At 37.7% G+C, this 18,321-nt stretch overlaps 1 protein-coding gene across 2 annotated transcripts; it reads left to right on the top strand.

Moving 5' to 3' along the window:
- The first annotated feature begins 1,550 nt into the window (after positions 1 to 1,550).
- LOC110689688 lies at positions 1,551 to 6,176 on the top strand. Of its 2 annotated transcripts, XM_021866468.1 has the most exons (4): positions 2,117 to 2,212; positions 3,817 to 3,887; positions 4,242 to 4,328; positions 4,421 to 6,176. In XM_021866468.1, the coding sequence occupies exons 2-4, from the start codon at positions 3,834 to 3,836 to the stop codon at positions 5,687 to 5,689; spliced, it is 1,410 nt and encodes a 469-aa protein (XP_021722160.1). In that variant the 5' UTR covers positions 2,117 to 2,212; positions 3,817 to 3,833; the 3' UTR covers positions 5,690 to 6,176. The 2 variants fall into 2 exon arrangements, with proteins under 2 accessions (XP_021722159.1, XP_021722160.1); XM_021866467.1 differs by lacking the exon at positions 3,817 to 3,887 and having other exon boundaries at positions 1,551 to 2,212.
- Positions 6,177 to 18,321: the final 12,145 nt, after the last annotated feature.

The following is an 18,321-nucleotide window of genomic DNA, read 5'->3' as shown; positions in this document are numbered from 1 at the left end:
CCATTACATCATCTTTTTTAAATCTACAATTTTAACTCTATTTATAAATATGTGAATACAACCAAGCAATCAACAAAGACAAAGACAAGCAGCATTTTATTCCGATAATGAAGGTGAACAAACCATATATGCTTTCTCCTAAGAATATCCCATGTCACAGTCACAGTCAGAGTATGCATCTCAACCACAACAGACAATCTCAAGTCAAGCATTGCAAGGATTAGCAAAGGAAAAGCAACAGGAGCTAACAAAGAAGAAAACCTAAGGTTAATCCACAACTTTATTTAATTAATTATCATTTCATTACCTAATTGCTTGTTTTACTTTTACTACATATGATTACATCACTTGCCTACTTTCTTAAACAAATACCAACACCAAACTACTGCTATTACAACAACTACACCCCAAAATTCATACTTATAGCCACCTGAACCCTTGTCTCTTTTCAGTTTTAACATCATGTAATCTGATTGCATCTTCCTTGCATACTTAGTTGCCTCATTCATCCTCTTCTTGTGTTCCTCAACATCAACAGTCAACCTTCTTTTATCTTCCATTAGTCCTAATATTATTTCTTTTTGCCAATCAGTTTGATCTTCCACATCTACCCACTTGAAATACTTGCATCTCCTTCTATTACTTTCAGCATCATAATCAGGATAGGCTATAAACCTTCTGCGTGGGTTATCTTTGGTCCATGACCTTGTTTTTGAAACTGTTATCCCACAATGACACCTTTGACCACTTCCACTTGATCCACTGCTACGTCTAGACATTTCTTGTCATCAACAAACATATTAATATTGCTTAAATCTTCTAATTTTGAACAACTCCTAATTACCTTAATTACTAATTTTATTGCAGATACCTTGACAGGAGCTTCCTTCTTCACTGCAACAGTTTTTTTTTTTTTTTTTTTTTTTTTTTTTTTTTTTTGTTGGAAGGATTTTTGCTTAATTTTTTTTGATGATTTTAATGACTACCAACAGCAATATATATAGCCACTTTTGTGTGTTACGACTAGTTTTTTAAGTATTTTGGAATTTTTTTTTTTTTTTGCTGTTACAATCCTTCAGATTAAATTCAGAGCCCCTAAACTTCAAACTACCTTTTTTTTTCAACTTAAAATGTCCATGTAAGCATGCAGGTCCCTAATCTTTTGGTAAAAATGAAGTGCAATCCCTAAACTAATGCTGAGTCAACCACAGAAGTCCCTGAACTTTGGCTTAGTTGGCAACAAACATCCCTAAACTTTGCTGACTCAGATGTTGCTCCACTAGAAATGGTTAGCCAAGGGTGGAAGAGGGACCAATTTGCCTTCTTTCATAGATGAGGGACCAAATGTGCAACTAATGGTATAGTTCAGGGACCGTATTTTAGCTTAACTCGTCCATGAAGCTATGCATATAATGATACAACACAAAATGATACTTGTAATTAACAAGCCCAATCAATCAAATAAACATTTATATAAACTTAGCCCAAAAAATACTTTAGATCACGTGCTGATCACGCTAACCTTTTTCTTGTCAATTTTTCGTCATTTTTTTCCATTCATGCGTTCGATTTCACCGGATTGTACGGAGTCAACACTGAAAAGAACCTCGTGAGTTCTCTCTCCTTCCAAATGCCATTTTTGGTACACTTTCAGTTTTCTAGGGTTTCTTCACAATTGAACCCCTTAATTCTCAGTTCTCACTCTCTCTTTCTCCTTCACCTAATTTCTTCATGGGTTTTTCAATTCTCATAAATCCCACAAAATCCCACGAAATTTCTCCCCCAAATTCTCCCTCTTTCGATTAAATTTTCAATGGACCGAAACCTAATTCTTGAATTGAGTTCTGATGAAGAAGTGGGGTTTGACAATTCATCCACCGCCGACAATTTTGATTGGATTACGAAGCTTCTTGAAGATGATGATCCTGTTTCTATTGGTGGTATCTTCAACTTAGGTGACGGCATCGACAGCGGCGGCGGCGGAGGCGGTGGTGGTGATAAGGTTGTTGTTGATGACGATGATGATGTTGTTGTGGTGGGTGAAGTTATAGTACAGAAGCCTAAAAAGGCTAAAACTTTGATGCCTAGAATTGATGATGATGATGATGATGATTGTGTGGTGTTGGAAGGTGATCCCGATAAACCGAAAGACGAGGTTAAGGAGTCCGAAGAAGATTCGGATGATTTGCTTATCGTTGGCGAAACGGGTCAGGTATATGAATTTTATGATTTTTTAACCTTTTTGTTGGTTGAATTTTGATGTTGGCGTTGAATTATTGAATTAGAGGTAGTTTCATGGGATTATGCAAGGGAATTATATTTTTTGATGGGAATTCAGCCTTTTGGAATTTGTAAAAGGAATTTGATGACTAATTAATATGGTGTTGTAGGTTATGATCAGTTTGTTTATCTGACATTTTATTATGTATCTCGGTTGTTGATTTCGAATGTTATGAACATTCAGGCAAATTAGCTGGTCGAACTTTTGGTAGTGGGTGCTACTTGACTGAGTTTCAAGTGTCATGTTATGTTACCCATTTGCTATCCGAGTGTGCTTTATATTGATGCTGTTATGAATCTTATGATTGTTTGAAGATGTCATGATTGCTGCATTACTTGCATAGGCATAGTTGGGGTTTATATCATGCCCTTTTGTTCCTTATATTTTGACGATTTTTCGTGGATTAAACGTAGAGGTCTTTGACACTAGCTTCCACTTTCAATTTATTGGCGTTTTCTTTAGAATTCGTTGGGTTTGAGCTAGAATTATGCATTCTTTTGGCACTGGACTTGTGAATATAATGAATGAGCAATACATTTTTTTTTTTTTGGAGGTTTAGTTGATGGAATTTGTTGGTCTGTTAACTGGTATATATTTCAGCGTTGATATTGCTAATGGTGTGCATTTTCTGGATTCAGCCTGCCTCTCTCTCATGTTGATATTATTGGCTTTAATTACTGACAAGAATTACTCTGGTTGAAATTTGGTGTCCTTCACTTAGTCTAAATTCTTTTATTAGAGATAGGTTTATAGTGTAATTTGAGGGAATTGTGTTTTTTTGGTGGTTTCTATTAGTTGTATCCTTTTTTATAAGCTAAGGTATTTTTGGTGTGATTTTTTTAGATTTTGGAAAGATTATTTTATAACTGTTCTGACAGTGTTTGTGAAGTGTAATCAGCTTGCTTATCTTATGTTGATAAATTGTTTTCCCTACGTGATTTTAGTGGTCTTATGAATTATTTGGTCAAGTTGCTGATGTTATTGTAATGTTAGGTACAGGGTGTTATGAAACTGAATTCTTGGGAATTTGTTTTCGTAGCTATTTCTCAATTGATAAATGTCATATGGTCTTTATGTGCTGTATTTGGGTGTTATGTAAGTATGACCATGTTATGCTGTTTGCATATGCATAGTGGCCTATATCTTCCTCAGCTTTTGGCTGACTGTAGATGAAGAATTTTCATAGACTAGTTACCATCACTAGCCTTTGCTGTTATTTTGTTGTCATTTTTGAGAATTTGGTTGGTCCTTTCGAGTGAGAATTATCAATCTCTAAACAATCATGAATTCTATGGGGTTATTCTCGCTCAATATATATATATATATATATATATATATATATATATATATATATATATATATTTTATAGTTCATTTGGTAAATATTGTGCTTTTTTGGAGATAGCCTGCCGCTCCATCCCTCCCTCCCTTTGATTGTTTTTTCTGCTTATATTGCTGACAGAATTTCTCAGTCCAGTTGCTAGTCGTAAATTTTTGCCAGACTACCAATGCTTTATAGTGTGCTGGCTCTTGCAGATCCAGTTTTCAGGCTCATGCAGTTCTTTTCGGAGAGTTGTTGCGTTTGGGTACCACATAATAGTGCATTGGTATGCCTTGCGCAGTTCCATCTGATTATATGTAAAGCATTGTCTTTTGTGGGGTTTAATTGGCAGTATTGTTATTGCTTTTACACTCGCAGCTCCCAATGCTTATGATGTTTGGCAACTATTATTCTCCGTAGTATGTGCATTGGTGTTGTACACTTTTAAGGGATCATTCACAAACATTGCTTTTATTGAAGCTGGGCCATGAAATATATTGTAGTGAATAGATACAAAAGTGTGGTTGTAGGGAAGGATCTTAATGAATGACAATCTTTTTGTGGTGTTCTCCATGAAGCATAAACGTCTTCCGTTCTCATTCCCAATGAATAGAATTCTCATGCTTGCACTCTTTTGCAGGTTGCATGCAGAGATTATCCTCATCCACGACATCTCTGTGCCAAATTTCCTTTCAGTTCTTCTTCACATGAAAGCCGCTGCGAAATGGTTAGATTACCCTTATGCTTTGGTTTTCTTTTACATTTGTTTGCTCTTCATTGTAATTTTGCGGAGCGTGATTTCGCCTTGATGGAATGCAGTGCCATTGCTATGTTTGCGACTCACTTGCTCCATGTTCCCTTTGGGGCTCTGGAGCTTCAAGTAGTGATCATTGTCATGCTACTGATAAGGAAGAATTCTGGAAGCTTGCAAGGAAAAAATTCAGGCAATTGAAGAACCCTTCACCTCCCATTCCAATTACCAAGCCTGGTTTTGGTTCTTTGAACCAGCTTCCTCAATTGCAACAAATTCCGTCAGGAACTAATTCACTTGTGAATCCGACATCTGCCTGTGGGGTGCCCTCAACATTTGGCCTCCCTAATATTATTAGGAGTCAGCGATCTAGTATCGCTGTAGCATCAAATAGATTCCAGCCACATCTGATTTCTGGGGGACTTCTCCGGAACTGTACCAGTAATACCCAAGTCCAGGGCAATAGAGTGGTTGCTTCCCGTGCTATGTTCAAGAGGTCTGGATTAACAAGTAGACCTGTGGTTACTAATCGGCCTGCTTATCGTGCACCAAAAAATGTTAGTGTAGCGTACCTACAGCATCTGCCTAATCAGCAGTTAACTGAAAACCTTGCTGAAAACAATTCCACTAACTCAACGGTGTCATCACTTCACTTGGATGTAAATCCCAGTTTTTGTCTACCAAGCAGTATATCTCCTGGTACATCACCTTTGCAGTTGCAAGGATATAGTCAGCCTAGTCCGCATACACCGACTTCACATTTCCATGGAGGTCATTCTGCTGCTATTGCAAGTAACGGCCCCTTTGCTTATACATCCTTGAACCAAACCCAAAATGTTTCTGGTCTGGTTCTTCCTTGTAATACTGATGCACAAAGCAACATTACACTATGCAGTGAAATACAATCAGCAGTTACTCAGACTATTTCTGGCCCAAACTTGTCCTGCAGTACCCCTGACGTTTTAAGCAGTATAACTCAGAGGAGCCATCCTTCTGCAGAACAAAGTTATTCTGGCCCAATGTTATCATGTAGCGCTTCTAATGCACTGAACACTGTTTCAAAGAGCTGCCAACTGCCTGCAGCAGAGAATTTCGTAGTTCAAGGTGGAGTGCCTGTGAATGAATATTTACCAACAATAGAGCGGAATGTACTGGATAATACAGAATCAATTGAATTTGATTTTGAGAACTGGGACCATGATGGCAGTGACATTCTTGGTTCACAGGACTCTTTCTTGTTGGATATGAACAACCAAGCTTCAGTGCCTGCTCCAGTTGATGCAGGTATGCTCTATTTTGATTTTGAGACTTCATGGAAAGGGTTGGCTCGTTCATGACTGTAAGCTTCCATGTCTGCAACATTACTTTATATAAGTAGAGCTGAAAAAATATACCTAGTTTGTATCTAGGGATTATAAGAAGTCAACTGCAGCTGTTTTTGTATAGTTGAACACAGAGCTGATGAACTTGTCTCCTGAAGCCTTTTAAACCACTGTACAGAAGTTTAAAATGCTGGATTAACCTGCCATATGTGTGTGTTAGTTGTTACCTCTGCTTTTATCTTGATATCTATCTTTCGAAGGCTGAGTTCATGAGCTATTGTAAGAGGCTCAAGGGTCTGGCCAAGTGGCCATTGTTCAATGTCACCCAATTGAAATGTTATATAAGTAGAAAACAATTGAAGAAACCGTTGTGGTTACATGATCCGTAGTAATTTTGTGTTGATCACAGAACGAGTGATCTCCTTTGTAATGTTTGAGGCTACCTTGGTGTTTGGTCATCAAGATCTGTGCATTCTTTCTAAGAAGGGCTAAAATTTGCCTACTGGTCATTTGTGCAACAGATTACAAATTGACTGTCTACTACCTGTTATTGTCTGTCTTGACCCAAGGCTTGCATGAGAACTATTATTAGTTTGTTGCAGAATCATTATCTCTCTTGGTGGCATGTTACCTTCTCTGTAAGCCGCAGGCTCATTCGACTTTTCTGCACTCCCATTTATGATTATTATTTTGGGAGCCTATGCGGCATATGATGAGCCTCATGGAGTATAGGTCATATGCAATTACGGAATTTTTGCACATTTGTTCACTAGAGAGGGCCTTGTCCAAAGGGAGAACAAGCTTGAGAAAGTCAGTTTAGAGTCAATTTTATTTATGGGTCTCTGGTTTTATGTTTATATACGCAACCAGAAGGTTCATGTGGTTGAAGCGCATAACTCAGAGACAAGATTACATTTCTTATTTTGTTTACATTTTAAGTTTTATTACTGAGTTTTCTTTTTTTCGTTATAAAATGTTATGATCAAGATTTTTTTTTTGAAAAGGATCAACAAGTAGTTCAATGTGGTATATATGTTGAGGATCTTGCTAACGAGCGCCCCGGGGCGTTAGATAAGGAATAATTATATTGGTGAAAATAGTATTAAGTTAGGAATGTCTGACAAAATCACGCGTTGTTCGGTGTAATTAATGTTAGTTTTACTCTAATATTTCCACTTTTAATTCTCTTATCTAATGCCCCGAGAGCGCTCATTAGCTTTTGTCATATGTTGATACTATTTGTATTGATTAAATTGGCATGGTAAATTCACGTCTCATTATCTGAATTATTTTCGGAATTTTGAGAAGTAGAATTTCGCCGATACCTTATAATGGTCGAAATGTCCTTAAATTTACCTCTCTAGGTAGCAGCTCTCTTCTTCATTGTCGGGTTCTAATCCGGAAAATCATCAACAACCAAATTATGGAAAAAACTTGCGTAGACATGGTCCCTAATAAATTAGTGTGAACCAGGTTTATTTAAGAGTTTGTACCAAATTAGATGTTGAAGCTGAACTAACTAACTTGATCTTGCGTGCTTAAGGCCTGCAGCATGAATGCATGATATACCAACTATTTCTGCAACCAACTAACATGAATGCATGATATACCAACTATTTCTGCAACTGATGTTTCTTTGGTCCAAAAGCTATTTTTTTTTTTTTTTAAAAAAAATCTCGTTAATAATTTGAAAACGTTGAAAGTTCAAGGTGTTGAGGAAGACTTCGTTTGACTATCAGGTTTAATGTCTTAAGGAAGGACTAAGGAGGTTCAGTCACTAATATTAGTGTTTTTTTTTTTTTTTTTTTTTTTTTTTTTTTTTTTTTTTATTAATTTAAAATGTTAAGTTTAATGGTCGGGCTGTTCTCAGGTTTACCCATTTTGGGTCAAGTGATTGGACCGAAGTTGTAGGCTGGAATTATATATATATATATATATATATATATATATATATATATATATATATATATATATATTTTTTTTTTTTTTTTTTGTGTTCAAACTGGTTAACCTTCTGGGTAAATCTAGATTCGAGTGAAAATATTCTTTTTCATTCATCATGTATATTGTGGTTTAATTATTATTTACCAGTGTTTATAAGAATTTTTTTTTAAATTTTTTTTTTGACACAATTTTAGCAATAATTTTTTGGCTTATTTGTGTATAATACGTAGTATAAATTATTCCTAAATTATTTAAGCAAAATAGTACAATATATTAATAAAGAGTAGAAACCAAAATTCATATAGTCTATATAAAATGTATGGAGTAGGTGAAAGATAAAGTTTATATTTTTAGTCCATTGGAAATTATATAGTTAGTCAATATAATTAATATACTATTTTCAAATTATCTTGAAAAAAAAAATGATGTAACTAATATTTTGGTGGGAAATTTATGAGAGGTTGACATGTCGATAATAATGATATCAGCGGTAATTATTTTATTATAGTTATAGACTAGTTTAGTCCCGTGCGTTGCACTGATTAAATAGCTATTATTTGTTTAAAATGGTTGTCAATATTCTTTACTAGATGGAACTATGGCGATGCACGGTTTTTTCATCTAAGATTTTTAATTATTTGATTTATTGTATTTAATAATTTCAGACAAAATTACAAAAGTTTAGTATTTTTTTCTTTACTATAATTTATCATGAATTTATTAAGTATAAATAAATTGTAAATATGATATTTTTTCCCGTTATATAAAATATTTAATGTGAAATGATAAATTTTTAATAATTTAAATCCTAAATCATTATTCATTGTTTTACCATATCTTTTATTTCGATAGAATCACAAACCTCGTCCACAACCAACCTACTACATCAATGGATAAATTGAACCGTGAAAGGTTAGCCAAACTGAAATTGATATAAATTAAATCTTTACATTTATATAAAATAAATCAATATATTTACCAATAAATGAAAAATTGTTGCGATATAAAATCAAATTTATGCATTGGAATTTTTTCATCATCTCCAAAAATAACCAAAGCCATCCGTATATTAAGTATACAACATCTAATCGTATGCCATTACATAAACAAATTATCGTTAAGTATCCTAAATAAATACAATGTAACTAATAATTACAAATATAAATTTAAACCTAAGATTTTAAAAATTACCCGGGCATTAATGACATAAAACTAATACAAAATTACTAACACAAAATTCGCTTGATGGAGTTTTGAATTGATAAGAAATTTTATTTTTGTCGTATGATTTCTTAGATCTGCATTTAAAAAAACATTTAGTAAATAAAACATAAACATATGATCGTTGAGTATCCCAAATTAATACAATGTAAGTAATAATTAGAAATACTAATTTAAACATAGGATTTTAAAAATTAAGCTAAAAATTACGCGGCCATTGATGACCAAAAATTAACACAAAATTACTAATACAAATTCGCTTGATGGGGTTTTTTATTGATACGAAATTTTGTTTGTGTCGTATGATGTGCCAATTTATAATGGTAGGTATCACAAATTTTAATTTAATTATAATTAACGAACAATTTGTATTTTTTATCATAAATACTATCAAAATTTATCTTATAATGATAGGTACGAAACTTTGTTATAAGCGTTTATCATTTAAATATTTTTTAGTATATTTTTTTTGGATTTCTTATACTCGTAGTATTGAATTAATAAATTTATCTTTTCCTATAGTTTTTCTTTATTTTTTTCATTAAAATAATTTAATACGTGGATTATAATCTACGTGGCATTAAAATTTTAGATATATCAAATCTAATTCGTTACTTTTATCTAGGTGGAGACATAATTTTTTAATTCAAAAATAAAATACAAATATTTCTTCTTATTGGTCGAAATAAGTATATTTCTTACGTGACGCTCCGAATGCTCTCCAAAAATGCCTACTTTATTTCAATATATTAGATTTGAAAAATGTGTAATCATAATCTCATAAATTAACTTTGAAAGAACTACTATATTTATTTAGTCGTGAAACTTATGGGGAAAAATAGAGAAAAATAAGGATGATGTCAAAAATAGTTTAGGCGGGAAAAAATTTCATAAGAAGTTGACATGTGTCCTTTAATGATGTCAGCATGTTTTGTTTTAGTATTAGTTTAACTAATACTAAAACAAAATATGCTGACATCATCTTTCTCTAAATTTGTACACATGTCGCTTTCTCATAACAAAATTTCCCTCCTAAATGCTTTAACGACATCATCATTATTTTTTTTTTAATTTTTTTTAAAGCTAAACTACTCTGTTTTTAATAATTTGAAAACTACTTATGAATTTTGACTAAAATATCAAATAGATGCTTCTACAAACTACTATACAAACTGTTAATTGCTAGAAGCTAAAATAATAATTTTGATGACATTGGTGCTAATTATATTTTTTGAAGCATTGGTGCTAATTATATACTATGTATTTTTTTTCTTAAGATTTCATTAATATGCATTCCTTAAATTCTTTTGACTATTTCAATTCTTAACTGTAAATAATGTGGTTTATATATATCCTTAAATGTAAATTATTTTTATATCTAATTAGAATCTTTACATACAATATAATGCAACAGAACATAAATTACAAGAAAGATTAATTCTTATTGTGCATTGCACGGGAATAACCTAGTTTATATCTATTACGGAGTATCTATTATTTGTTTTGGAGGGAATTTTCCCTCTTAAACTCTACTTTATTTTTCTAAAACAATTTATGTTTATTTATTTATTATTCTTTTATAAAAAGCCTAAAAATAAAAAATTTGACTCTCTCTTCCTTTTTCACATTCTGTTATATGAAAAAGAGGTTTATAATTTACAAAAGTCAGAGCTTAGTTTTTTTTGGGTTTAAAAATACTTGGAGGTCGTGGCTAAATAATCCTCTATTCCTCTGATCATAGCTTTGGAGCAAAGGTTAGAGTTTTTGTTTCATTCTAATTAATTTCATCCTTTGTTTTTCTTGTAAATTAATTTGTTATTACTATCTTTTATGCGTGATACTTTCTTCTAGATTTTTTTTTTTTTTTTTATAATTATTTTGTCTTGATCATAATACGTTAATTAAATATTTCAAAATCAGTCTTTGAGGGTATGGAGGATTTAGATGTTATGCCGTTGTTGTCTTACATTGGTGAGTCGAATTGCCTTCGAAGAAGGTACCAACTCCATGGCAATGAAATCGAACTAGTGAATGAATATACTCTTAGGCCATGCTTGGATTGAGGGTAATATATTAGGGGGTAGTAAAAGTCAAACTTGAAAAAATATAAGTAATTAGAGGGGTTGTTTTAGGAGACAAGTTGTTTACAAATGAAATAAAGTTTTTGTGTCATAAGGAAAAGAGAGAGATGGGGAATTATTATCCTCATAATGAGGGTAATAGTTACCCATCCTCCCCCTAGTGTAACTATTACCCTATTTCTTCACCTCATACTACACCATCAGTACATAAATTTCCTTACAATCACACCATCACTATCTCCTTCTTCCCTATATTCACTTTCATTTTGCTTAGTTTGACTTTTATTACTCTAGTAATACATTTCCCTCAATCCAAGCGTGTCCTTAGTGGCAAATACATACTTTTATGTTGTTTTCACTTGCATGCTACTCACGCCCACGACCCCTACTGTAGGAAATATTTCAAACATCAACTTTGAGCCCCACTGTGATCATACATTTAAGCATGGTGGCGTCCAAAGGGAAAGAAGCTAGAGATAAACACTACTAGAAAACAGGCCATTTTCTACTGAAAAATTCGGAATCACCCTGAATTCCGTCGGAACCGGTTGTCGGAAACCCTTTTGTAGGTAAAACGCCCTTTTTCGACGAAAATTCCGGCACCCGGAAAAATCCGTCGGAAAATTTCGACGGATACCGTTCCATCGGATAATTAAACAACCAAGCAAAACACAACGAAATCAACCTATAAAATTAAACAAAAAAATAACGAAATCAACAAAAATAAACTCAAATTAATCAACGAAATCAAACATTAACCACACAAAATCGAAATCAACCCACAATAATAAAAAATAAAAAAATCAAACCAAATTAATAGAAAGAAAACGAGGAAATACCGTCAATTCCACCTCCAAAACCTCGAAATTGGGATTATATGGTTAAATTCGACCATAAAAACTCCAGATTTGGAATTTTTATGGTTGAATTTGACCATATACACCATAATTATTTTTTTGTTAACGACCACCAGCCCACACAAATTCGTTTGTTGTCGAAAATTCGAGGAAAAAGAAAAAATGAAGAAGAAAAAGAGAACGTAAATGGAGAAAAAGAGAACACCAGAAAGAGGAAAAGAGGAAAGAGAACGAAGGAGAAAGAGGAACACAAAAAGAAGGAGAACGAAGGAACAGAGAAAGAAGGAGAACGAAGGATAAAGAGGGACAGAAAAAGAAGGAGAACAAAGGAGAAAAGAGGAGAGAGAGAGAAGGAGAAGAGGAGAGAGAAAGAGAAGGAGCAGAGGAGAGAAGAAAGAGAGGCGGAAATAGAAGGGGATGCATGGGTATGCGTTTTATTGAGTAGGGTTTGGTAAAAAAGGTTTTAATTTTTTTTAATTATATTCCGATGGAAAATTCCGTTGGAAATTGTAAATTCCGACGGAAAATTCCGTCAGAAAGCACATATATTCCGACGGAATTTATTTCCGTCGGATTTCTGACGGATTTGTTGAATTCGTCGGAAATATCCGACGGAACATAAATCCGTCGGAAATTTTGATTTTTCCAACGAAATTTCATGTTCGTCACGGGTGTGAAGGTTACACCCCATTCACGATCACGGAGATCGCTAACTCCATAGTGATCCGGAACCATGACTGGATATTCGAAAATGATGGTACGAATCCAATCTAAAAGAGATTGGACCCGCCCTAAATCGGCCTCTACTTAATTCTTATAATATTCATGTGGGCTTTCCGATCAACATACATACAATAAGTTAGCCCTAAACCTGTTTAATATACGTTGGTTGATTATTAATGCACAAATAAATCTATTATTGGCGATCACTTGAATTAAAATCATATTAGCCTAAATCAAATTATTAATTATCTTATTAGGCGTGATTTCAAGTACAAATTTCCTTTAAACCTGTAAAAAGGGCATGATCAAGCAATAGCAATGAATCATGAATAATCAAGCAATGTAATTATTATTGACACAACAATCACCATCATAATAATATCATCAAAACATTATTAGCAAGATCCTAGGCATGATACTGAACGGATTAATAACAAACCCTAGTGATTAGGGGATTTTTCCCCACCAATCACCATCTGACAAGTGGACCAATCAGGTTCCGCCATGTGTCCGTCACATGGGCCAATAGGAGCCTGCCACGTGTCAAGCAATGATCCGTCCACTATGGACCAATTACGACACGACACGTGTCCTTCCCATGACACCTGGGATAACCGGTCACCTAGGCCCAACTTCCGAGGGAAGCCCAATTAGCCCAAGGTTAACCTAAACCTAGATTGGCACGTTTCCCGAGGTTATAAATACCTCCCTTAATCCTCATTAAGGGAGATTACGCAAATCACGCAGATTACACACATTAAACTCTCTCACCTAGAGAGACCCAATCACTTTAATTTCCGCATTAATTACTCCTTAATCAAGTACTAACTTGACCGTCGGAGGCGGATCTCCAATCATCCGGAGCATCCGTTTGTTTTACAGGTACAGGCGTCCGGTTCCAGTCTCGGAATTGTAACTTTCCCGCAGGACATCAGAAAACCCTGAAACATTTTGGCGCCGTCTGTGGGGAGAGTACTTCTGAGATGGCATCCACGTTTGTACCGGCTCCTGAAGAGAGACGTCCCCTGGACGACCCTCTAGTTCAGTCGGACCACGATACTGAGAATGAATTTGAAGTTGAAGCTCACACAGCTTCAGACGGGACCCTAAGGGCCCGACGTACCCGTCATACCAAAAGGAGGGAACGGGAACATCTTCAAACTGGAAGCGAGCCAGCAGGCGCACCGCCTGTTCGGCAGCAGCCGACTGATGGGTCTGCTCCCATCACAAGGAACGAACTCATGACCTTCATGAGGGACTTCAAGGGAGAAATTCAAGAGTTGATCAACAAGAAGCCGCCTGCTCTGGACAAGGAGTAGTCGGCTAAGAAACCCTCCACTTCACGGAAGAGGAAGCCAGTTCAAGGGCGAGAGGCGACCCCTCATCCTAAATCTAGGAAGTGGGAGCCACCTGCCCTTGATTTCACAAAATACCGTTTTCCTACTCCAGGAAATAGGAAACCTGTTCGTCATATTCAGGCGGACGGGTCGAGGAAAACATACACAGACGCTCGGCTACTGCTAGAACAGAAGAAGAGTGACCGATTGTCAGAGTCGGCCTCTACTTCAAACTTCCAAGACAGTCTGCGAAATACCTCGATGAGGCATACTCAGTCGTATCATGAGAGTCAGTCAGGCGGCACCTCCCGTCAGTCCGGCTTTCATAGCGACCAGGCGGTACCAAACTTACCGTTTGTACCGCAACAACATTATTTTTTACAGCCACCTCCGTTTGGTGGACATGCAGCAAAAAATGTCCAACCTATGGACTGGCAGCTACGGTTGCTTAGACTTGGTGAACAGCCGTCGGCCTTCTCCAAGGAAATTACTGAAGCCGCTCAGCCGGCCAAAGTGAAAAATGTATTAGTAGGCGCCTATGACGGCACTACTAACCCAGAAGACCATCTGATGGCATTCACCAACCTGATGTACCTTCAAGGGTTGGATGATCCCACTTGGTGCAAGTGTTTCCCAGCGACTCTCAAAGGAATCGCACAACAATGGTTCGGCAACCTGCCGACTGGTTGTGTAAATAACTTCAAGACGCTTGCTTACTTATTCACCTCCAACTTCGCCATGAACATCCCTGCGAAGAAGACGACCCTTGATTTAGGAACAATTCAGCAGGGCGAGAAAGAGGGGCTTCGTTCTTACATCAGGCGGTTTAACCTGATGAGAATACAGATTCAAGGGTTACCGGATGAAGTAGCCTATACTGACTTTTTCAGAGGTCTCAAGACGGGTCGACCTTCAAATTTGATTTGGTCCGAAAGAGGGTGGCGACTCTTCAAGAGGCCTTGATTGAAGCGGAAGCCTATATACAGGCGGCTGATCTTTGTAGTACGGTAAAACAGTCAGACGGGAAAAGGTCCGACAAAAGAGAAGGACGACAGAAGCAGTCGTCAAACAAAGACGAGAAGAGAAAAGAGGTCTGGGCAACTGATTCTTTTAAACAGCCGTCCAAGAAGAAGAAAAAAGAATTCAAACCATACTCCCCAAAGTATATGTTTAACAAGGATAGCCAATTTATCCTAAAGGAAATCAAGGGACGGATCTCAATTGATAAGCCGGTCCCCATGAAGGGTTCTGCAAACAATCGGAACCAAGAAAAATTCTGTGATTATCATGAAGATGTTGGTCATCACACCAATGAATGCATCAGTCTCATGCGATATCTGGACCGCCTGGCTGAGCAAGGTGATCTTGACACTTATGTCAAGAAATCTACGGGGAACACTTCCTCGAAAAAGCAGTCGACCAAAAAGAATCAACAGGCCGACAGCTCCGATACAGATGATGCAGTCGTCTACACCATTGCAAGCGGCTTCTCAGGAGGCGGCCCCACTATTAGGGGCAACAAAGACAATATCAGACGGTTAGATGTAAATTCCGTTCACCAAGAACGACCCTCCAAATATTCATTTCCTGAGATTGTCATCACTGAAGAAGATCTAGGAGGGGTAAGAGGGCCGCATGACGACCCTATCGTTATTGAATGTAAAGTGGCCAACCAGAGAGTTGGCCGAATCCTCATAGATGCCGGAAGCTCCTCAGATCTCATCAGTAGCAAATGTCTGTCGAAACTAAAATATCAGACTGATTGCATACATCCGGCATCCCACCCTTTAGTAGGGTTTGGAGGAGGAGTCGTCCACCCAGTGGGACGAGTGGATTTACCCATCCGCCTGGGCGAAAAAGGGGAAGGACGACATATGGTAGTCCGGTTCCTGGTAGTAGAAGAACTCTCGGCCTACAACATGATTCTGGGACGACCAACCCTGAATAATTCCAAGGCTGTTATAATCCCATCTCTTATGTTGCTCAAGTTTGAGAGGGATAATGGAACAGTCGGGTCCCTAAGGGGAGATCAGAGGATGGCCCGAGAGTGCTATCTCTCGGATGTCAAGCCCACTGTTATGGCCACTATGTCGAGCGGTGAAAAAATAGACCTTGACAATGTCAAGGAGAGTGCGCCTGTTCAAGAAGCAGGCGGCAAGAAGAGAAAGGCATCCCAGACAGGGGCCGCAAGAAAAGACAGAAAATAGCAATCATTGGCAGAGGAGCGGTCGGATGAATTCCGCCCTCAGCCAGCTGGTGAGCATACGGACCTGATGTTAGATGACTCGCGTCCTGACAGAACAATCAAGGTTGGGACGACTGCTCTAAGGGACCTGGGTGACGACTTTCACAAACTATTGAAAGAATACAAGGACATCTTTGCATTCGAAGTCCATGAAATGCCAGACATTAGTCCTGATCTGGCGGTACATAAACTGGCCGTGGATCCGAAAAAGAAGCCGGTACGGCAGAAGAAGTGGAACCATGGCGAAGAAAGAAGTCAGGCGGCAGCCGCCGAAGTTAAAAAATTACTTGATGCAGGGTTCATTCGGCATTGTTACTTCCCAGACTGGGTTGCAAATGTGGTGCTTGTTAAAAAGGCGAATGGCACCTGGCGAATGTGTGTAGACTACACAGACTTAAACAAGGCGTGCCCCAAAGACAGTTACCCTCTGCCTAAAATTGATAACCTGGTCGACTCAACAGCCGGCCATGCTTTGATGAGCTTTATGGACGCCTACTCTGGTTTCCATCAAATTCCTTTATGGGAGAATTATCAGGAGAAGACGGCCTTCGTCACTGATCAGGGGTTATACTGTTACACGGTCATGCCGTTTGGACTTAAGAATGCCCCGGCCACTTTCCAGCGAATGATAAACACTGTGTTCTTTGATCAGATTGGGAGAAATGTCGAGGCATATATTGATGATATGATTGTCAAGTCTAAACTTCAGAAAGATCATCTGTCGGACCTCCAAGAAACTTTCGCCACACTCAGGCGGCACCATGTCATGCTCAATCCCAAGAAATGTGTCTTTGGAGTTGAGTCTGGGAAATTTCTCGGATTCCTTATCAATCAGAGAGGAATAGAGGCGAACCCTGAGAAGGTGCAGGCGGTCATCGACATGCAGTCGCCTCGTACCATCCGAGAGGTTCAGAAGTTATCAGGTTGTCTGGCGGCCTTGGGAAGATTTCTAAGCCGATCAGGCGACAAATGCCTATACTTTTTCCAGGCAATTAAGAAAAAGGCAAGGTTTGAATGGGGGCCGGATGCTGAGGCGGCCTTCCAGAAATTGAAAGTTCACTTGCATTCCTTGCCGAGGCTGGTCAGCCCTTTGCCCAAAGAAGTACTCTACATGTACCTGGCCGTCTCTGATCATGCGTTAAGCGCTGTTCTCCTTGCTGAAAGAGACGACTGTCAGCTCCCGGTCTACTTTGTCAGTCATGTACTGAAAAATGCCGAGTTGAGGTATCCCTTAGTGGAGAAATTTGGTCTTGCACTCTTCATGGCTGTTAAAAAATTGAAGCCCTACTTTTTGGCACATGCAGTCGTCGTATATACAGACCAACCTATCAAGCGGCCACTGATCATCATGGAGTCGTCAGGCCGAATGATCAAATGGGCCATAGAAATACTGAGCCTCGAAGTTACTTTCGAGCCTAGAAAAGTAGTGAAGGGGAAAGCCTTTGCTGACTTTATTGTTGAGATGACTCGTCCTCCTGACTATCAAGTTACAGACCAAGTCTGGAAGGTATATGTGGATGGAAGCTCTACTTCAAATGGTTGTGGAGCAGGAGTCATATGTCAGTCGCCAGAGGGCGACAGGTACGAGTATGCTTTACGCTTCAGTTTTCAGGCCTCAAACAATGAGGCACAATATGAAGCTTTACTAGCCGGAATCCGCATGTGCAAGGCGGCAGGAGCAAGAAAAATAGACGCCTGTTCCGATTCACAATTGATAGTGAGTCAGTACAATGGCGAATACGAAGCAACCCATCCGGCCATGATCAAGTATTTACAGGCGGTCCGACAAGCAGTCAGCTCCCTTGAGGATTTCCATCTGACCCAAGTGCCGAGATCAGAAAACAACCAGGCGGATGCACTTTCAAAATTAGCATCATCCGCCTCCTGTGATACTCCTCGAACTGTTTTTTTGGGAAGTAATGGAGAGGAGAAGCATTGAGGAAGAACCTATTGGAATCTTAGACAGAAGCTCAACCTGGATGGATCCAATCAGGGCATATCTGACAAATGGTACCCTGCCGGATGATCATCAATAGGCGGCAGCACTGAAAAAACGAGCAACCAGTTTTGAAATAATAAAGGGAGAACTTCACAAAAGGGGGTACCTTCAACCCTTCTTAAAGTGTGTTACTCGAGAAAAGGGGCGAGAGATACTGGACGATCTTCACTCTGGTTACTGTGCTTCCCATATAGGCGGTAGGACGCTTGCTCAACGGGCAAGGCGGCAGGGCTACTTTTG

The sequence above is a fragment of the Chenopodium quinoa genome, unplaced genomic scaffold (assembly GCF_001683475.1).
Source record: "Chenopodium quinoa cultivar QQ74 unplaced genomic scaffold, ASM168347v1, whole genome shotgun sequence".
NCBI lineage: Eukaryota > Viridiplantae > Streptophyta > Magnoliopsida > Caryophyllales > Amaranthaceae > Chenopodium > Chenopodium quinoa.
The sequence above is the reverse complement of the archived record's forward strand: the minus strand, read 5'-3'. Positions and strand labels throughout refer to the sequence as shown.